At 35.3% G+C, this 15897-nt stretch overlaps 2 protein-coding genes across 2 annotated transcripts; one reads left to right on the top strand and one right to left on the bottom strand.

Moving 5' to 3' along the window:
• The first annotated feature begins 3006 nt into the window (after positions 1-3006).
• LOC134262555 (uncharacterized) lies at positions 3007-6850 on the top strand. The gene is made up of 2 exons (XM_062744951.1): positions 3007-6618; positions 6818-6850. Exons 1-2 carry the CDS (start codon positions 3007-3009, stop codon positions 6848-6850), a joined length of 3645 nt encoding a protein of 1214 aa, XP_062600935.1.
• Positions 6851-8434: 1584 nt separating this feature from the next.
• LOC134262554 (uncharacterized) lies at positions 8435-9468 on the bottom strand. Its single transcript, XM_062744950.1, has 3 exons — positions 9411-9468; positions 9088-9234; positions 8435-8998 (listed from the first exon to the last, which is right to left on the bottom strand). Exons 1-3 carry the CDS (start codon positions 9466-9468, stop codon positions 8490-8492), a joined length of 714 nt encoding a protein of 237 aa, XP_062600934.1. The 3' UTR covers positions 8435-8489.
• Positions 9469-15897: the final 6429 nt, after the last annotated feature.

Raw genomic sequence — 15897 nt, 5'->3', positions numbered from 1 at the left:
ACTTGAGTTACACTATTCATTATCGAGAATATATGTTTGATTTTGTTGTGTTTTTGATCCAATATATTCTGATGAGAAGGGGTTTCTAGTAAGAGTGAAGTTGAGTTGATATCAATAAATGAAATACTGATAAAATATTTGTTGAAATTTTGTTTTTCTTAGAGAAAATATTGAGGGATCCAGACACAAGTGAATGTTATTTTATAAATATCTTTTTGCATCCAGTGTTTGGAATGCATAAAAGGTGTTTGTGAAAGCTATCAACATACAAAATTAATTAATATCCTTACACCAGAACAAGTTTAAAACTGATAATGGAGAAAAAAAACTTGTTGTGAAACACTGATGGCAGCTTATAGCAAAGGCTGATGTTTCTCAATTACAAGTCAAACTCCAAGGACAAAAAGATCAAGACATGATATCTAAAGAAATGTTACAGGGAATACAATGAAAAATGAAAGCCTTTTCGAAGTGCTCATAGGTCAAAGAGTTAAAAGTTGTTGAAACTCAAGGAAAGTTTTTGTAATAAGAAACACACATCTGGAGTATGAAAGCCCTAGCTTTTATCTTATCAAATGGTAAAGCTAAAAAATTTGGAAAAATTTTGCAGAATGATAAAATTCTTAGGTAAAGGTAAAAATAAACCAGTCTGCGAGTGCCTGAGACAGAGTTAATGAACCAGATTAAGGACTTTGTTATGGAACATTTTATTAAAAAAATAAAATTGGAATAAGTTTTCAGCATGATAAAATTGAAATTGCTAATACCTATGCGTAGTATATCTTTGACATTCTACCAAAGCCGTTTCATGGTTTAACCTCAGATATGTGTGGTATTGGTGTATTTACCATTTAAAACAATACAACAAGTTGAAATATCATATACATGTACATGTATTTAAGAAATGTCTAGATTTTCACAAAACATATTTTTTAAATCAAAAACTTTGTGTGTTTTTTTTTTAAATATATAAAACAAGAACGAACAAACAAACAAATAAAAAACAATTATGACATACAAGATATAAAAATGTTTTCAAAGTAAGTATAATATATTCAAAAATCAAACAAAACAACACTTCAATGAATTATCATAAATACATGTGTATGTATAACAATCATGGCAATGGAAAAAAATATTAATCTGCATCAGTAACCATAGAGTAACTGATCTCAAAATTTAATGCATCAATATAAGGGCTTTATGATATCTGGATCAGTGGATGTATCGCCAGAGTACACCTTTGTTCAAGAAAATACTGAATCATTCATGGAAGGTCTTGCGTGGAATTTAAAATTTTCTGAAGAGTACCCCAGAAACATGACGGTTAGCGGGTACTTTTTCTACCAAATGCAACATGATTATTAAATAGGAAATTGATCCCAAATAACTTAAGTAATATTGAAGTCATAATGTACAAAAATTCTTTTCATGGCTGCCCCCTAATAAAAAAAAAAAGATACATCGTCACGTGCTTGAATGGTAGAAAATGCGGAATCTAATCTTTTTGATTTCATTCCAAATTTAAACGATATACATTTTTATCCATTTCCAAAAGATCGAGAAACATATACATGTACTGATGTTTTTGAGGAATATATATGTCACAATCAATATTTAATTTTAATTGCATTTACATTATGTTTATGGTTTTTATTTTATTTACCCTTTACTGGACCTCTATACTTTTGTTACCTTATTGAACCTCAGTTAAGTTTTGCAGGTATTGGTCAGTTACGACCTATTGTATTTTGGGGTATTTAAATCGCTGCATAGCTGACCAGGTAACCAGGGTCCACGTTTTCATAGCTTTTAAATGGTTGACATACAGTCCAAGATGAGTGGCTAAATTTTTTCTTTCAACGGTAACCATTTCTCCAAAGGGGTAAGTTTGTTTTTTATTTCATATGTAAGTTTTTGAGTAATACATTTAAAACGTAGAACTATTTAAGAACTTGAGTTAATTAATGTTTTTGTTACTATTTACGTATACAGGTTTTGCTGGGTAGAGTTACTCATGCGTTTATTGTTCTATTTTTGTGCAATGTACTGAGTTATATACGCACGTAGGCTATTTTGTTTTGCCGCTTATAAAGTCGGTGTTGTGTGTTTAATAGTTAAAACCACTTTTGTTAAGATGTTGTGTATTCTTAACGTTTTTCTTATTATAATAGTGTTCGGTTAAAATTACCGGGACTGATTGTATGGTGTGCCATAAGTGCAATTGTAGTCAATGGTGACTTGAGTTTTCCTTTTGTATACGTGGCTTGTGACTTAAAAAAATGTTATTTAATTCAAAGGTTCCTGATGTAATCCAATAATCTAGCCGTGTGTGTGTGTTGGTGACCACCTTAATCAGACCGGGATACCCACTGGGAGCCAGTTGGCGGGAGTCCGTCGTGAAACGGGGCGTGTCTGTGTAGACGTGGTTCGGAGCCAACGATATTGAGGATTATAAGAAACTTTAAGTTCTATTTATTGTAAATAAGAGCTGCGTAAATATATTGTGAATATTAGTTTTTATTGATTTTATTTATAGATAAAAAATTGTAAATAGAAAAAAAAATCTTGTTATATCTGACTGGACAGAGCACGACGGCTGTCGTGACAAATTGGTGTCAGAAGTGGGATGATTAGTCTGTTCAGTCAGGAGTATTTTTGTATATTACACTTATGTTTTTTTTTTCTCTAATCATTTTTTGTTGTATTTTGCAGTCAAAGAGTATGTAGATTTTTGACAGTCTCAGGGTGTGAGTACTTGGTTTATTGATGGAGCCCCAAATGGAGAAAGCTAGGTTACCGTTGCTTTGTTTCATATGAATTGAGTTTGTATACTTAATTTATCTGTTGAGATACTAGTATACACATTTTTGAGAAAGATTTTTCACATTTCATTTTTGTTTTGAAAATCAATGTTGTTCTACTGGATTGTAGTAATATTTTTCATATTTAGTCAGTTAGTGTTTAGTTCTATTACAATGTCGACACTGAAAGAACTTGCAGAATATGGAAGAGATTGAGAGTAAATTCATGCAAACTATTCAAACCTTAGAGCAAAAGTTAGCTGTAAAGGAGTCAGAAACGAAATCAGAAAATCCTAGTAATGCAAAGTTTCCAAAAATGCCTGTATTCGATGAAGTTAAGGATGATATTGATTCTTATTTGAGACGTTTTGAAAGGTACGCTGCAGCACAGAAATGGAAGTTTGACAGTTGGGCTGTTAACTTGAGCGCACTACTCAGAGGTCGTGCACTGGATGTATATGCACTGTTGCCGCAGGAGAAAGCGTTGGACTATGATGCTTTGAAGACGGCGTTACTAAAAAGGTTTGAAAAGACGGAGGATGGATTTCGTCAAAAGTTCCGTAAGAGCAGACCTGAGGTAGGGGAAACTTTTTCACAGTTTGTTGTTCGTCTCGGTAGTTATCTCGATAGGTGGATTGAACTTGGTCGAGTTAACAAGACTTTTGATGGCCTCTACGATATGATACTCAGAGATCAGTTTCTGTTCATGTGTAACAAAGAATTGACATTGTTTTTGAAAGAACGCATACCGAAAAACATCAGAGAAATGTGTGATTTAGCAGATCAGTTTAGAGAGGCAAGGCATGTTAACATTCAGACATTAGTTCATTTTAGCAAGAAAGAGAACTCTCCAGGAAAAAGTCAGGCATCGAGAGAACAGGAACAGCGAGATCAGAAGCCAGGATTGAAGTTTCAACCCATGAAAACTCCAATGAAGAAAGACGTTCGTTGCTTCAAGTGTGACAGACTGGGCCACATAGCGTCTCAGTGCCACCAGACTCAGAAGAACCGGAACTCAGTGAATGTTGTCGTCGATCGTACAGAAAAGGAATCTACGGCAAAGAACTCAGAATTACAAGGCAAGTGTGGAACTTTTACTTCTTTTACAAACACATCAACATTTTCGATGGCGTCAAATTCAATGGACCTTGTAAACACTTCATCATGTAACGTTAGTGCATCTCTTGAAGATATGCCTACCTGTAAGGGCAAGTTGAATGAACATTTTGTGACAGTGCTTAGAGACACTGGTTGTAACGGTGTTGTAGTTCGTAGGGATTTGATAGATAATGTTCAGCTTACGGGAAATCATCGAATTTGTGTTCTGGCGGACGGATCTAGGATTCAGGCACCTGTTGCGCGAGTGAAAATAGACACTCCTTACTTTGTGGGTGAAATAGACGCTTGGTGTTTAGAAAATCCATTGTATTCCTTGATCATAGGGAACATCCCCAACGCAAGAGATCCAAAGGATCCGGATAGAAACTGGACACCTTATCAAGCGCATGCAGTAGTGACAAGGCAACAAGCTAAAAAGGAAGGTAAGAAGACTAAATCTCTTCATGTTCCAGATATCATTGACGCTGAGATATGTCCTGACGACATCAAGGCAGCACAGGAGAAAGACGAGACGTTAGCCAAGATACGCTCTTTGGTAGGACAAGACGATGACTCCAAGGTATCTTACATTAGTAAGAAAGGTATCATTTATCGTGTCTTCCAGTCAGATAAACATCAGAATGGTAAACGTTTTACACAGCTAGTTGTACCAATGAAATATAGGACTAAAGTTCTTTCGCTTGCTCATGAGTCTATTATGACAGGTCACCTAGGTACTTCCAGGACAGCCAGCAAAGTCCTTGCAGAATTTTATTGGCCGGGAGTTCAAGCGGACGTACGTCGATTCTGCAGATCATGCGACATCTGTCAACGTACTACTCCGAAAGGCAGGACTACAAAGGTACCACTCGGAGATATGCCTATCATTGAGGTACCGTTCAGACGTGTAGCTGTCGATTTGGTAGGACCTATCCAGCCAGCAACCAGTAAGGGTAATCGTTACATTTTGACTATTGTTGACTTTGCTACCCGTTACCCAGAGGCAATTGCTTTAAAAGGAATTGACACTGAACGAGTCGCTGAGGCTCTGGTAGATGTATTTTGTAGAGTAGGAGTACCGAAGGAAATGCTCACGGATATGGGGTCACAATTTACATCCGAGCTGATGACAGAGGTTAGTCGTTTACTTTCTATACGACAGTTAACAACGACACCGTACCACCCCATGTGCAATGGACTGGTCGAGCGGTTCAACGGTACATTGAAGCAGATACTCCGACGGTTATGTGCGGAACGTCCTACTGATTGGGATAAGTATCTATCAGCCTCATTGTTTGCTTACCGTGATGCACCACAGGAGAGTCTAGGATTCTCACCGTTTGAACTGGTTTACGGACACGAAGTTAGAGGACCTATGAAGATTTTGAGGGAGTTGTGGACTAAAGAAGTAGCAGATTCAGAGGTTAGAACTACATACCAGTATGTTGTTGATTTGAAGGAACGACTAGAAGCTACGTGCAGATTAGCGAGAGAGAATCTACAAAAGTCGTCAGAGAAATACCGGAAGTATTATAACAAGGGAGCACGGAACAGACAAATGTCAAAAGGTGAGAAAGTTCTTATTCTTTTACCAACTGCCAGTAACAAATTACAAATGCAATGGAAAGGTCCATATGAAATTATAGAGAGACTAGGAAAAGTTGATTACAAAATTAACGTGAATGGAAAAATCAAAACATTTCATGCAAATATGTTGAAGTTGTACATTGACAGAGCAAACGAGAGTAATGATGAGACAGGTGTTCTAGGTGTTGTAGGCGCCGCAGTACTCGATCTAGATGATGATGGAGAGAGCGACGATGAGCTGTTATGTGATTCTCTAGGAGAAACGAAAAAAGAGGGACCGGCAGATGTGAAAGTAAGTGATGAACTAACTGAGAATGAAAAAGCAGAAGTCAAGACATTACTAGAGAATTTTTCAGATGTTTTATCAGATGTACCTGGTTTGACGAATCTCGGAGTTCATCATATCAAGTTGACTAGTGACCAGCCTATTCGCACCAAACCTTATCCTCTGCCGTTTACTTCAAAAGACGTTGTTTGTGACGAGGTAAGAAAGATGGTGGAAGCCGAAGTGATCGAGCCTTCGACGAGTCCATACAGTTCCCCGATAGTCATCGTGAAAAAGAAGGACGGTTCGAACAGGTTTTGTATCGATTTTCGTGCAATTAATAAAGTAACTGTTTTCGATGCAGAAACCATTCCAAGTGCTGATGATATTTATGTACAATTATCTGGCTGTAAATATGTGTCCAAATTTGATCTATGTAAGGGATACTGGCAGTTACCTTTGGATGATGCAGCGAAGGAGATCACCGCTTTCCAAACGCCACTTGGTTTGTTTCAATTCAGGGTGATGCCCTTTGGCTTGATAAACGCTTCCGCAAGTTTCAGTCGCCTGATGCGTAAGCTCTTAGACGGAATGCAGTGTGTGGATAACTTTATAGACGATGTGATTGTGTACACTCGAACATTTCAGGAACATGTTAATGTAATTCGGGAACTTCTGCTAAGACTTCGTGCTGCGAATTTGACTGTGAAACCAAGTAAGTGTTTTATTGGTTACCGGAGTCTTGAGTGTCTCGGACATATTGCAGGAAATGAAGAACTTAGACCTCTTCCTGACAAAGTTTCCGCCATTCACAACTTTACCCAACCTTCAACGAAGAAGCAAGTGCGATCATTTTTAGGTCTGGTAGGATTCTATCGTAAATTCATTCCGAATTTTTCAGCTATTGCTTCGCCTTTATCAGATCTTACCAAGAAAGGCCAGCCGAACGAAGTGATTTGGAAAGAGCCACAAGAAAATGCATTCATCACTCTCAAGAACGCTTTAACGGTAACACCAGTTCTCAAACTACCTGATTTAAATGAAAGCTTTGTTTTACAGACAGATGCGTCAGATCGTGATGTTGGGGCAGTTTTGATGCAGTACGAAGATGGTGTGAAGAAACCTGTCGCATACGCTAGCAAGAAACTTTCCAAATGTCAGGAAAATTACTCTACAATCGAGAAAGAGTGCTATGCGATAATCTGGGCAGTTCAAAAGTTCCGCAGGTATTTGTATGGTAAGGAATTCCTACTAGAGACAGATCATCAACCACTAGTATATCTTACCAAAGCCAAGGTGTCTAATGCACGTCTGATGCGCTGGGCATTACTTCTGCAACCATACAGGTTTCGCATTATTTCCATCAAGGGTTCTGAAAATGTAGGAGCTGATTGTCTTAGCAGAATTTAGATATGTATATAATTATATATAGTCGATTTTATGCTATAATTGATTGTGTTTTTTTTCAAAAGTTCGTTGAACTTTCTTATGTTGGGGAGATATTGTCACAATCAATATTTAATTTTAATTGCATTTACATTATGTTTATGGTTTTTATTTTATTTACCCTTTACTGGACCTCTATACTTTTGTTACCTTATTGAACCTCAGTTAAGTTTTGCAGGTATTGGTCAGTTACGACCTATTGTATTTTGGGGTATTTAAATCGCTGCATAGCTGACCAGGTAACCAGGGTCCACGTTTTCATAGCTTTTAAATGGTTGACATACAGTCCAAGATGAGTGGCTAAATTTTTTCTTTCAACGGTAACCATTTCTCCAAAGGGGTAAGTTTGTTTTTTATTTCATATGTAAGTTTTTGAGTAATACATTTAAAACGTAGAACTATTTAAGAACTTGAGTTAATTAATGTTTTTGTTACTATTTACGTATACAGGTTTTGCTGGGTAGAGTTACTCATGCGTTTATTGTTCTATTTTTGTGCAATGTACTGAGTTATATACGCACGTAGGCTATTTTGTTTTGCCGCTTATAAAGTCGGTGTTGTGTGTTTAATAGTTAAAACCACTTTTGTTAAGATGTTGTGTATTCTTAACGTTTTTCTTATTATAATAGTGTTCGGTTAAAATTACCGGGACTGATTGTATGGTGTGCCATAAGTGCAATTGTAGTCAATGGTGACTTGAGTTTTCCTTTTGTATACGTGGCTTGTGACTTAAAAAAATGTTATTTAATTCAAAGGTTCCTGATGTAATCCAATAATCTAGCCGTGTGTGTGTGTTGGTGACCACCTTAATCAGACCGGGATACCCACTGGGAGCCAGTTGGCGGGAGTCCGTCGTGAAACGGGGCGTGTCTGTGTAGACGTGGTTCGGAGCCAACGATATTGAGGATTATAAGAAACTTTAAGTTCTATTTATTGTAAATAAGAGCTGCGTAAATATATTGTGAATATTAGTTTTTATTGATTTTATTTATAGATAAAAAATTGTAAATAGAAAAAAAAATCTTGTTATATCTGACTGGACAGAGCACGACGGCTGTCGTGACAATATATAAATACACTGTATATATATATGATCTGTATCTTTGTCTTTGCCACAGGTCTGTAGCTCATTTACATATCTGAAAAATTAATGGGATAATTTTTGTATCCTTTTTTTTCATCTGCATGGCCAGTGAGCTACATACCTGAAGCTATATCTTTCCATTCTTTTTATATAACTTAAAATTGAGTATTGAATTGAAGAAAGTTTTTTGTTAAATATATATTTATCAATATTTTTTCTGCATATAATCATATCTTGGAGGGGCAGATGGTGTGATGACTTCAAGTTCAAATCTGTCGAATCCACCGTTAAAAGGGTCTTTGGTAGATCTTGGTCCATAGGGGTACGGATTGTAGTCGGCGCTGTTTCTGCTCTCACGTCTGTTCTGTCTTCCATATTCCCTCCCGAGGTCACCTGACTTTTTGTAGTCACGTGGGGTGTCACCAATTGATGTTACCATGACGTCAGATGGTCGTCTGATGACTTTGTCACTACGCCCGTCGTCTCTGCTTAGAATGCTGTCAGATTTTTCCAGACGGTTGTACCTGCTGCCCTGATCAGGGTAAACTGTGGATTTTGGTTTGTATTTATTTTCCTTAATGTCGGGAACCAGACACATTGCAGTGATAAGGACGAGGGCGGAGGCGAGAGCGGAGAGGCCCATGGACCAGGCGGGGTAGTACGGCGACTCCACTTGTAGGATCCATAACACAATCCCAGCGATAGCAAGTCCAGCTAAAAGAATAAATAATAAAAGCACAATACGGGGTATATAAGTAGTTTTCAGAGATATATAAATTTAGGATTTTGAGAAGCGAAGTTACCTGCTATGAGCGTGACCAGAAGCAGAGCCACTGCTACTGCCCGTGTGCGGCACCTCTCGGTGGCCACATAAAAACCGCTGACGATGAGGCAAATAAACATAAGTCCTCCAGCGGCTACCTCAAACCACCTCACCAATGTAACTTCAACTGTAAAGACAAGAGAATTTATACACCGTATAAATAACCTATTTCTTTTTAAAATTTGGCTCGGAATCGTTTGAGATTGGAGTTCTTCTAGGCTCCACAGATAAACAGATCATCTCTAAGCAGAAATCAAACAGTGATTAACTAAACCAAAATAATTTAATTATTCTAAATTTTACCCTCGATATCTTCAATACTCTCAAAAACCTTTTTTCCGAAGGTTTTTCTTCGTCTCATTTAGTCCGAAAAATCAAGGTTTTACTGTATAAGTTGGTCACTAAGAACCAAGAAAATATATGTATTTTGTTGTTTTTGTACACCAATTAAAGTTTTATTTATGATCATGATTTCTTTCTTGTTCCTTTGTTCCTTTCTTTGTTTTTTTTTAAACCAAAATTTGTATTTTATATTTTTGAGTCGTAGATGGAAGTTCTCCTAGTACAATATTAAAGGTAAATTTTCATTTCCTTGTGATGTCATAGGTTTTTGCAAAAACTGTTTTGGTTTTAATTTCATACCTGATATCTTTTGCAATAATTCATTTCAATACATGTAATCAATATCGTTGAGTAAAAAAATTTAAAATGTTTATCTTCTATATTTAATAAATTATTTCAATCTTTTAAAAAAATATGTTAACTTTATTTTCACAAATTTTTTAATTAGTACAAGATAGCGATCGATATTTCAATGAAAATGAGTTTTCGAATATACCTGAAGTTCATGTATTTACAAAAGGTTAATTTTTAATGATATGAAGTATTTGATATATATGTTTTGAAAAAAAAAAGAAATACATGTAATTGCCAAAACGACTTTGTGTGGCTCCATTTTAAGCTTTTAATTGAATAAAAAAAATTACAACTTAATAGTGCATCTTTATCATTTAGGGAAAACATACACTACTTTTAAATGAACCATAAATCAGTTTCATATGTGCATAAATAAAATAATTTTCGGTAATTTAGTTCGTTATCTGATTAAAACTGACTTTCTTCTTCTCATAAAATTGAATAAATGCATATTTCCCTCAAAGTGTAGGAAGAACAACTACTAACATTTTGTGAAAAGATCTGTAATATGTGTACATGTAAGGGTTATGTTGAAGGGCTTACTTTCTTGGAGTTTTAAAATGTAACTTGAATCTAATCCTGCAGGTGCCTGTAAATGAATCAGTGGCAGCCATTATTCCTCTGGACTCAAATGGAGATTTTGAGAAATGTGTGAAGAAATCTTCAACCCAAAATCAAACCAAGACATGTGATCAAGGGTGGACATATGGAAGTGAATTTGATTCCACCATATTAACAGAGGTACATACCGGTATACAAAATTTCAGTTGAAAATAAACTAAAAATCCACAGAGCATTATTTTTAATGCAGATGAGAGCAGAATTCTGTTATGACTGTAGTCTAAGTCATCAAGTAATAACAATGTAAATCATTAGCAAAGAAATTAAATTGTGACAGCATACAAAAAAATTCTGTTGCTGGAGCTTTGATGATTCATTTCGATACTGTCAATTTAAAGAAAATTGTACATTTTCTCTTCCAGTGGGACCTGGTGTGTGATAATAAATTCCTGGTGGATTTGTCCTCCACGATCTATATGGTGGGAAACACGCTAGGGGCCCTCTGTCTTACGCCGCTGTCAGACAAGTTTGGCAGGAAGTGGATCATTCTTGGCATGCTCTGGATACAAGGGGCCATCGGCATAGGAACAGCCTTCGCCAGCAGTTACGCCATGTTCACCGTGTTAAGATTTTTTATAGCTTTACTAAACATGGTATGTTTTATACACTATTCCTCTTTATATTTTTAGGTCACCTGAGTAAACTCAGTTGACCTAATGCTATCCGTTTTCGTCCGTTGTCGTCCGTCATTCGACATGTGTCGTGCTTTAACATTTGAACATTTTCAGCTTCTTCTCTGAAACCTCTGAACCAATTTCAATAGAATTTGGCATAGAGCATCTATAGGTGAAGGGGAACAAAAATTATGAACTTCATGGTCCCTGCACCCCAGGGGCCTGGAGAGTAGGGCTTAAACCATTAAAGTTTTCTTCTTTACTCCTGGTCACCAAGCAGTCAAACTGTTGGTATGATTATAATCAGCACTGAGTCCTTTACCAAAATTGTGAAATTCATGGCCCCAGGATCAGGGGTTCTAGTGCTAAGATGGGGCTAAATAGATAATAGTGAAAATGCATAAATTCTTTGAAAGTCTTCTTCTCTGCTCCTGGGCATTAAATAAACTAACCAAGTACATTGATATGTTGAATAAGGCTGCATATACCAAAATTGTAAAAATCATGCCCCCTGGGTCAGGGGTTCTAGTGCTAGGGTGGAGCTATATTAATTATATAGTGAAAATGCATTATTTCTTTGAAATTATTCTTCTCAGCTCCCGGGCATTAAATATACTTACCAAGTGCATAGTTATATTGAATAAGACTGCCTCTTCTAAAATTATTAATCTCATTGCCCCATGCATGGTCAGGGGTGCTAGGGTGGGGCTATATAGATTATACAGTGAAAACGCATAAATTCTTTGAAATTCTTCTTCTCTGCTTCTGGGCATTGAATAAACTAACCAAGTGCATAGTTATGTTGAATAAGGCTGCATCTTCCAAAATTATGAATTTTAATGGCCTCAGGGTCAGGGGTTCTGGTGTTAGGGCAGGGCTATATAGATGATTTAGTGAAAAAGAATTATTTCTTCTTTTCTGAGCCTCAGTATTAAACCAATGAACTATGTACGTAGTCATAAAGAGGAAGGATGCCTCTTCGAGATTTATGAATTCTGTGGCCCCTGGGTCAGGGCTTCTTGTGTTAGGGCGGGGCTCTTATGTTTATATAATGAAAATACATGAACTTGTTATAAAGTGGAAATGCAGTTTCTCTTTGTTACTCAGATGTACTTCTTGGAATTTAGGAAACAAAGTAAGCATTCTAAGGTATGATTATTATAAGCAATGGTTCATCTTTCAAAATTTTGAATTTCATGGCCTTCGGTTCAAAACATGAATCAAATTCAATTGTTGAAAAGATGTTACGAGATACTCAAGTGACCTATAAGGCCAATGGGCCTCTAGTTTTTGTTCCCCTGCCTGTGGGTAATAAGAAATCAAACGTAAAACATGCAACATGTATACACATGATGCAATGGTGCCTCTTTCAAAATTTTTGAATTTCATGGAATGTGGTTAAAAACAATAATGAAATTAATTTGTTGGAAAGTTCTTACATGATACTTAGGTGACCTGTGGGCCTCTTATTTAAAACACAAACCTATTCAATTGGAAAGTTGTTACATGATACTCAGATGACCTATAAGGCCTTGGACCTCTTGTTTAAAACATACCAAACAATGGAAAATAATTCTAAATAATCCTCTGGCATTCACTTCAAAATTATTCAAGGTTTTACTTTGTTTATGTATAATATTTATAGTTCATATAAAAGAATTGAGTCTTCACAGAACAGAATACTTATATATCAATATTATTGCATACCTCTTTTATTTATTATTATTATATTGAAAACAACACAATGATGTGTTTCACTCTATATATTTGATTTTCTTCACTTCACAGTTTATCTTTTGAACAACAAACAGATTGTCATTTGTATCTCTACACAGTCCCCAGGGTTCACTCCGTCCACAGTGTACACTGTATACAAAGTGCTAATCGAAATTCTACTTGATTTGGATCACTAGCTATATTGCTTTGGGTACTCTGATGCATTATGGGTTAAAAAGAAAATTCTGCAGGCAAAAAATGGATAAAAGTAACTTTAAGAAATTAGGAAACTTATAAAACCTTTGTAGAATCAATGTAAATTTATTTGAGGAAATTTTTAAGTTGAAACATGTTAGAAATTCGGTACCGTTCTCATTTACTAAGTTAAAATGCTATTTTCACTCATTTTCAATTATTTCAATTGTTCTTAATTTTTTCAAAGTATACTCTGTCGTAAAAGTTATCGTATATAAGTTTTCTCCTCAATTCACCCACGAAACTTCATCTGATTTCTATACATTACGCTTTTTTGAGAAATTGAGCTATTCTTGTTTTGAGTGAATGCTATTATATGTTTGCAACATATTTTTGCGATTGCTATACTTTTTTCGGATCCTTTTACTGATTTGCATGAAATCAAGATTTATTGTTTTTTGATAAAGTTATTGCGATTTTAACAGTTTTGAAAACATATTGGCATTCATAATCACAAGTGAAACATTTATCAGTCAAAAGAAGTTAAACAGAAATAAATAATCATAGAATTTGATTAAATGTATAATAATTGCTGGCTTTTGTGCTATACTTGATTTGCATTTTGTCGTGATTGATACAGAAATGCTATGTTTGATTTGCCTAGAATACTTCTTGAAGAATGGTGACATATATAGGGGGGATATATTCCAAAGACACTTTCTCAAATTTATGTTATTAAATAACTTACAATGTATTGATAAATACACGTTATATATTTTCACTAATGTTTTAAAGGTATGTAAAAAGGAAAATAAAGGCTTCACAAACTACTAGTACTCGGACTCTCTCCAAAGCTCATGATAGGCGTGAGACTGAAAGCGTTAACCACTATAAGCTACGGTGTCTTCTTGATGGTTGTGTGTCAGTTTGCTTTAAAAAAAATGAATTGTTGAGACAAAAAATATTTTTCCATCTATTATTTAATCCTGGTTCGTTTTTTTTTTTTTTTGGCTTGCTTCTTTCACCCAACTGTTAGACCTTTGTTTTATACTGAATTTGATCACGACATGCCCCGTTTACTTGATAAATACATAGGGCTCACAGCGAGTGTGACCGATCAACAAGGGATGCTAACTCCTCCTAGGTACCTGTCCCCATCTCTGGTATTCCGGGGGGTCCGTATTTATGCCCTGCTCACATATTCGTATTGTTTGTAAAATTTTCGACATAAATCAATGCTATTATCCTCACTTTTTTAACATTCCAGAAATATTCGACTTTTAAATAGAATGGGTTCAGACTCCATTTAGAAAAAACACAGTGGGTTTACTTTTCCGTAATATAAGCACAAAACTTATGATAGAAACCTGACCCATTCATATTCAGAAATAAATTCTTATGGCTGGAATCATTTAATATAAATGGGTACCCATTTTCCACTAAATAAGTTTAAAAAACAATTTTCAATCAACATGTCTTTCAGTACAATACTATTACACTGTATATGAATCAAATATGCTGAAGATGACATTACCGACAACATAATTGTAGAAAAATCAAACTTTTCCGTCATAGAGCGGGTGATTGTCCTCGCCTTATACACTTTCTCTCTCTCTTTTATAAATCTATGATAACGAGATTATAATGCAACTTTTGTAATATTTCACCTATTTTCACACTTTCATCAGATATCAGAACTTAAAGCTAAGAATCTGAAACAGAGTCTATGAAGATTAAAGAAATACAAAAATTATATAGTTACAGAAATTAATTGATTATCTGGGATATGCTTTGATTTTTATGAAAAAAGATCCATGCATTTCTTCGAGAGACGTGGTACCTGTTTGTTTTCTTTTTATTACATGAAAACATATTTTAATATCCCATGCAATCTCTTCTTAACGCTTATTTGGCTAAATTGAAAATTGTAAATGAACGAAGCGGCATTAAGATTTGAAGCTGAATGCGTTTTAATCATTAAGTTTTCTTATCAAAACTTTGCATGCATATATATACCACTAAATATTTACAAAACTATGTGTATATATCAAGTGAATGAGTTGAAATCGATCTTTAAAATTGTTTAAGATTTTACAATTTGGTAAGCGACATTAAAGTTTTTTCTTTGGTATGTTTTTGTGATGAATGACTGTCATAAGTTGATGGAAAAAATTAGAATACCGGTATATACGAAAGAATGTAGCTTGTCCACCAATTAAGCCGACCCCTTCCCCAACCATAAAGTAGGGTTTTTGTGTCAGGATCTTTAAATGTTATGGACAACAATGTAATCCCCTCCCCTTCCAAAAGAAATTTATGCTGGATCCATCCTTTATTCCGGAATTTAAAAAAATGGAACTAAACATATTAATTAACGAAATAAAAACGTCATTAGAGTTGTTTCTATTCGAAAATTAAAAGATACTTTCACGAAAGGCCACACTACTTTTTCTATAATTTATACAAATACATATATGTATCACATTCAGTGACTGAGCATAAAACGCTCAAGGTGAGCATATGACACAAGGACCTCTGTGGCAACGCACTTTGAAAAAATTTTTCAAAGTGCGTTAAAATTGGGACAAAATCAACGCACTTTGAAAAATTTTTTCAAAGTGCGTTAAATTTGGGACCAACTCAACGCACTTTGAAAAAAATTTTCAAAGTGCGTTAAGAGTCTACATCAATATATCTTACCATGGAGACACTTAACGCACTTTGAAAAAAAAAAATCATATTTTAGTCATGGAAAAATTTTATTTGTTATTTATCTTTCAAAAAACTAAGCCTAACCTAAACAATGAATTGATTTCCTCCCGTCGAAAAGAGAAGAAGACGGGTATAAGATCCCTCAGTCCAAATCTTTATCTTTCCAATACATAGGTGTCGGTAACAAACGGGGGAGGGGAGCAATAAACCTAAAAAGGGTACGCTGCATTTTCAAT

This window comes from Saccostrea cucullata, unplaced genomic scaffold, assembly GCF_032062105.1.
Source record: "Saccostrea cucullata isolate Sc308-1 unplaced genomic scaffold, CSIRO_AGI_Scuc_v1 ctg16122, whole genome shotgun sequence".
Classification (NCBI taxonomy): Eukaryota; Metazoa; Mollusca; class Bivalvia; order Ostreida; family Ostreidae; genus Saccostrea; species Saccostrea cuccullata.
Note: the sequence above shows the minus strand (reverse complement) of the source record. Positions and strands in the feature narration are given on the sequence as shown.

Excerpts from the sequence above, each read along its gene's own strand:
- LOC134262555 (XM_062744951.1), top strand. The coding sequence starts at position 3,007 with ATGGAAGAGATTGAGAGTAAATTCATGCAAACTATTCAAACCTTAGAG. Across the intron at positions 6,619-6,817 it reads TGCGATCATTTTTAGGTCTG|ATGCGTCAGATCGTGATGTT; the intron begins GTAGGATTCTAT and ends TTTTACAGACAG.
- LOC134262554 (XM_062744950.1), bottom strand. The coding sequence starts at position 9,468 with ATGAGACGAAGAAAAACCTTCGGAAAAAAGGTTTTTGAGAGTATTGAA. Across the intron at positions 9,235-9,410 it reads GAGTATTGAAGATATCGAGG|TTGAAGTTACATTGGTGAGG; the intron begins GTAAAATTTAGA and ends TTGTCTTTACAG. Across the intron at positions 8,999-9,087 it reads TCTGGTCACGCTCATAGCAG|CTGGACTTGCTATCGCTGGG; the intron begins GTAACTTCGCTT and ends TTATTCTTTTAG.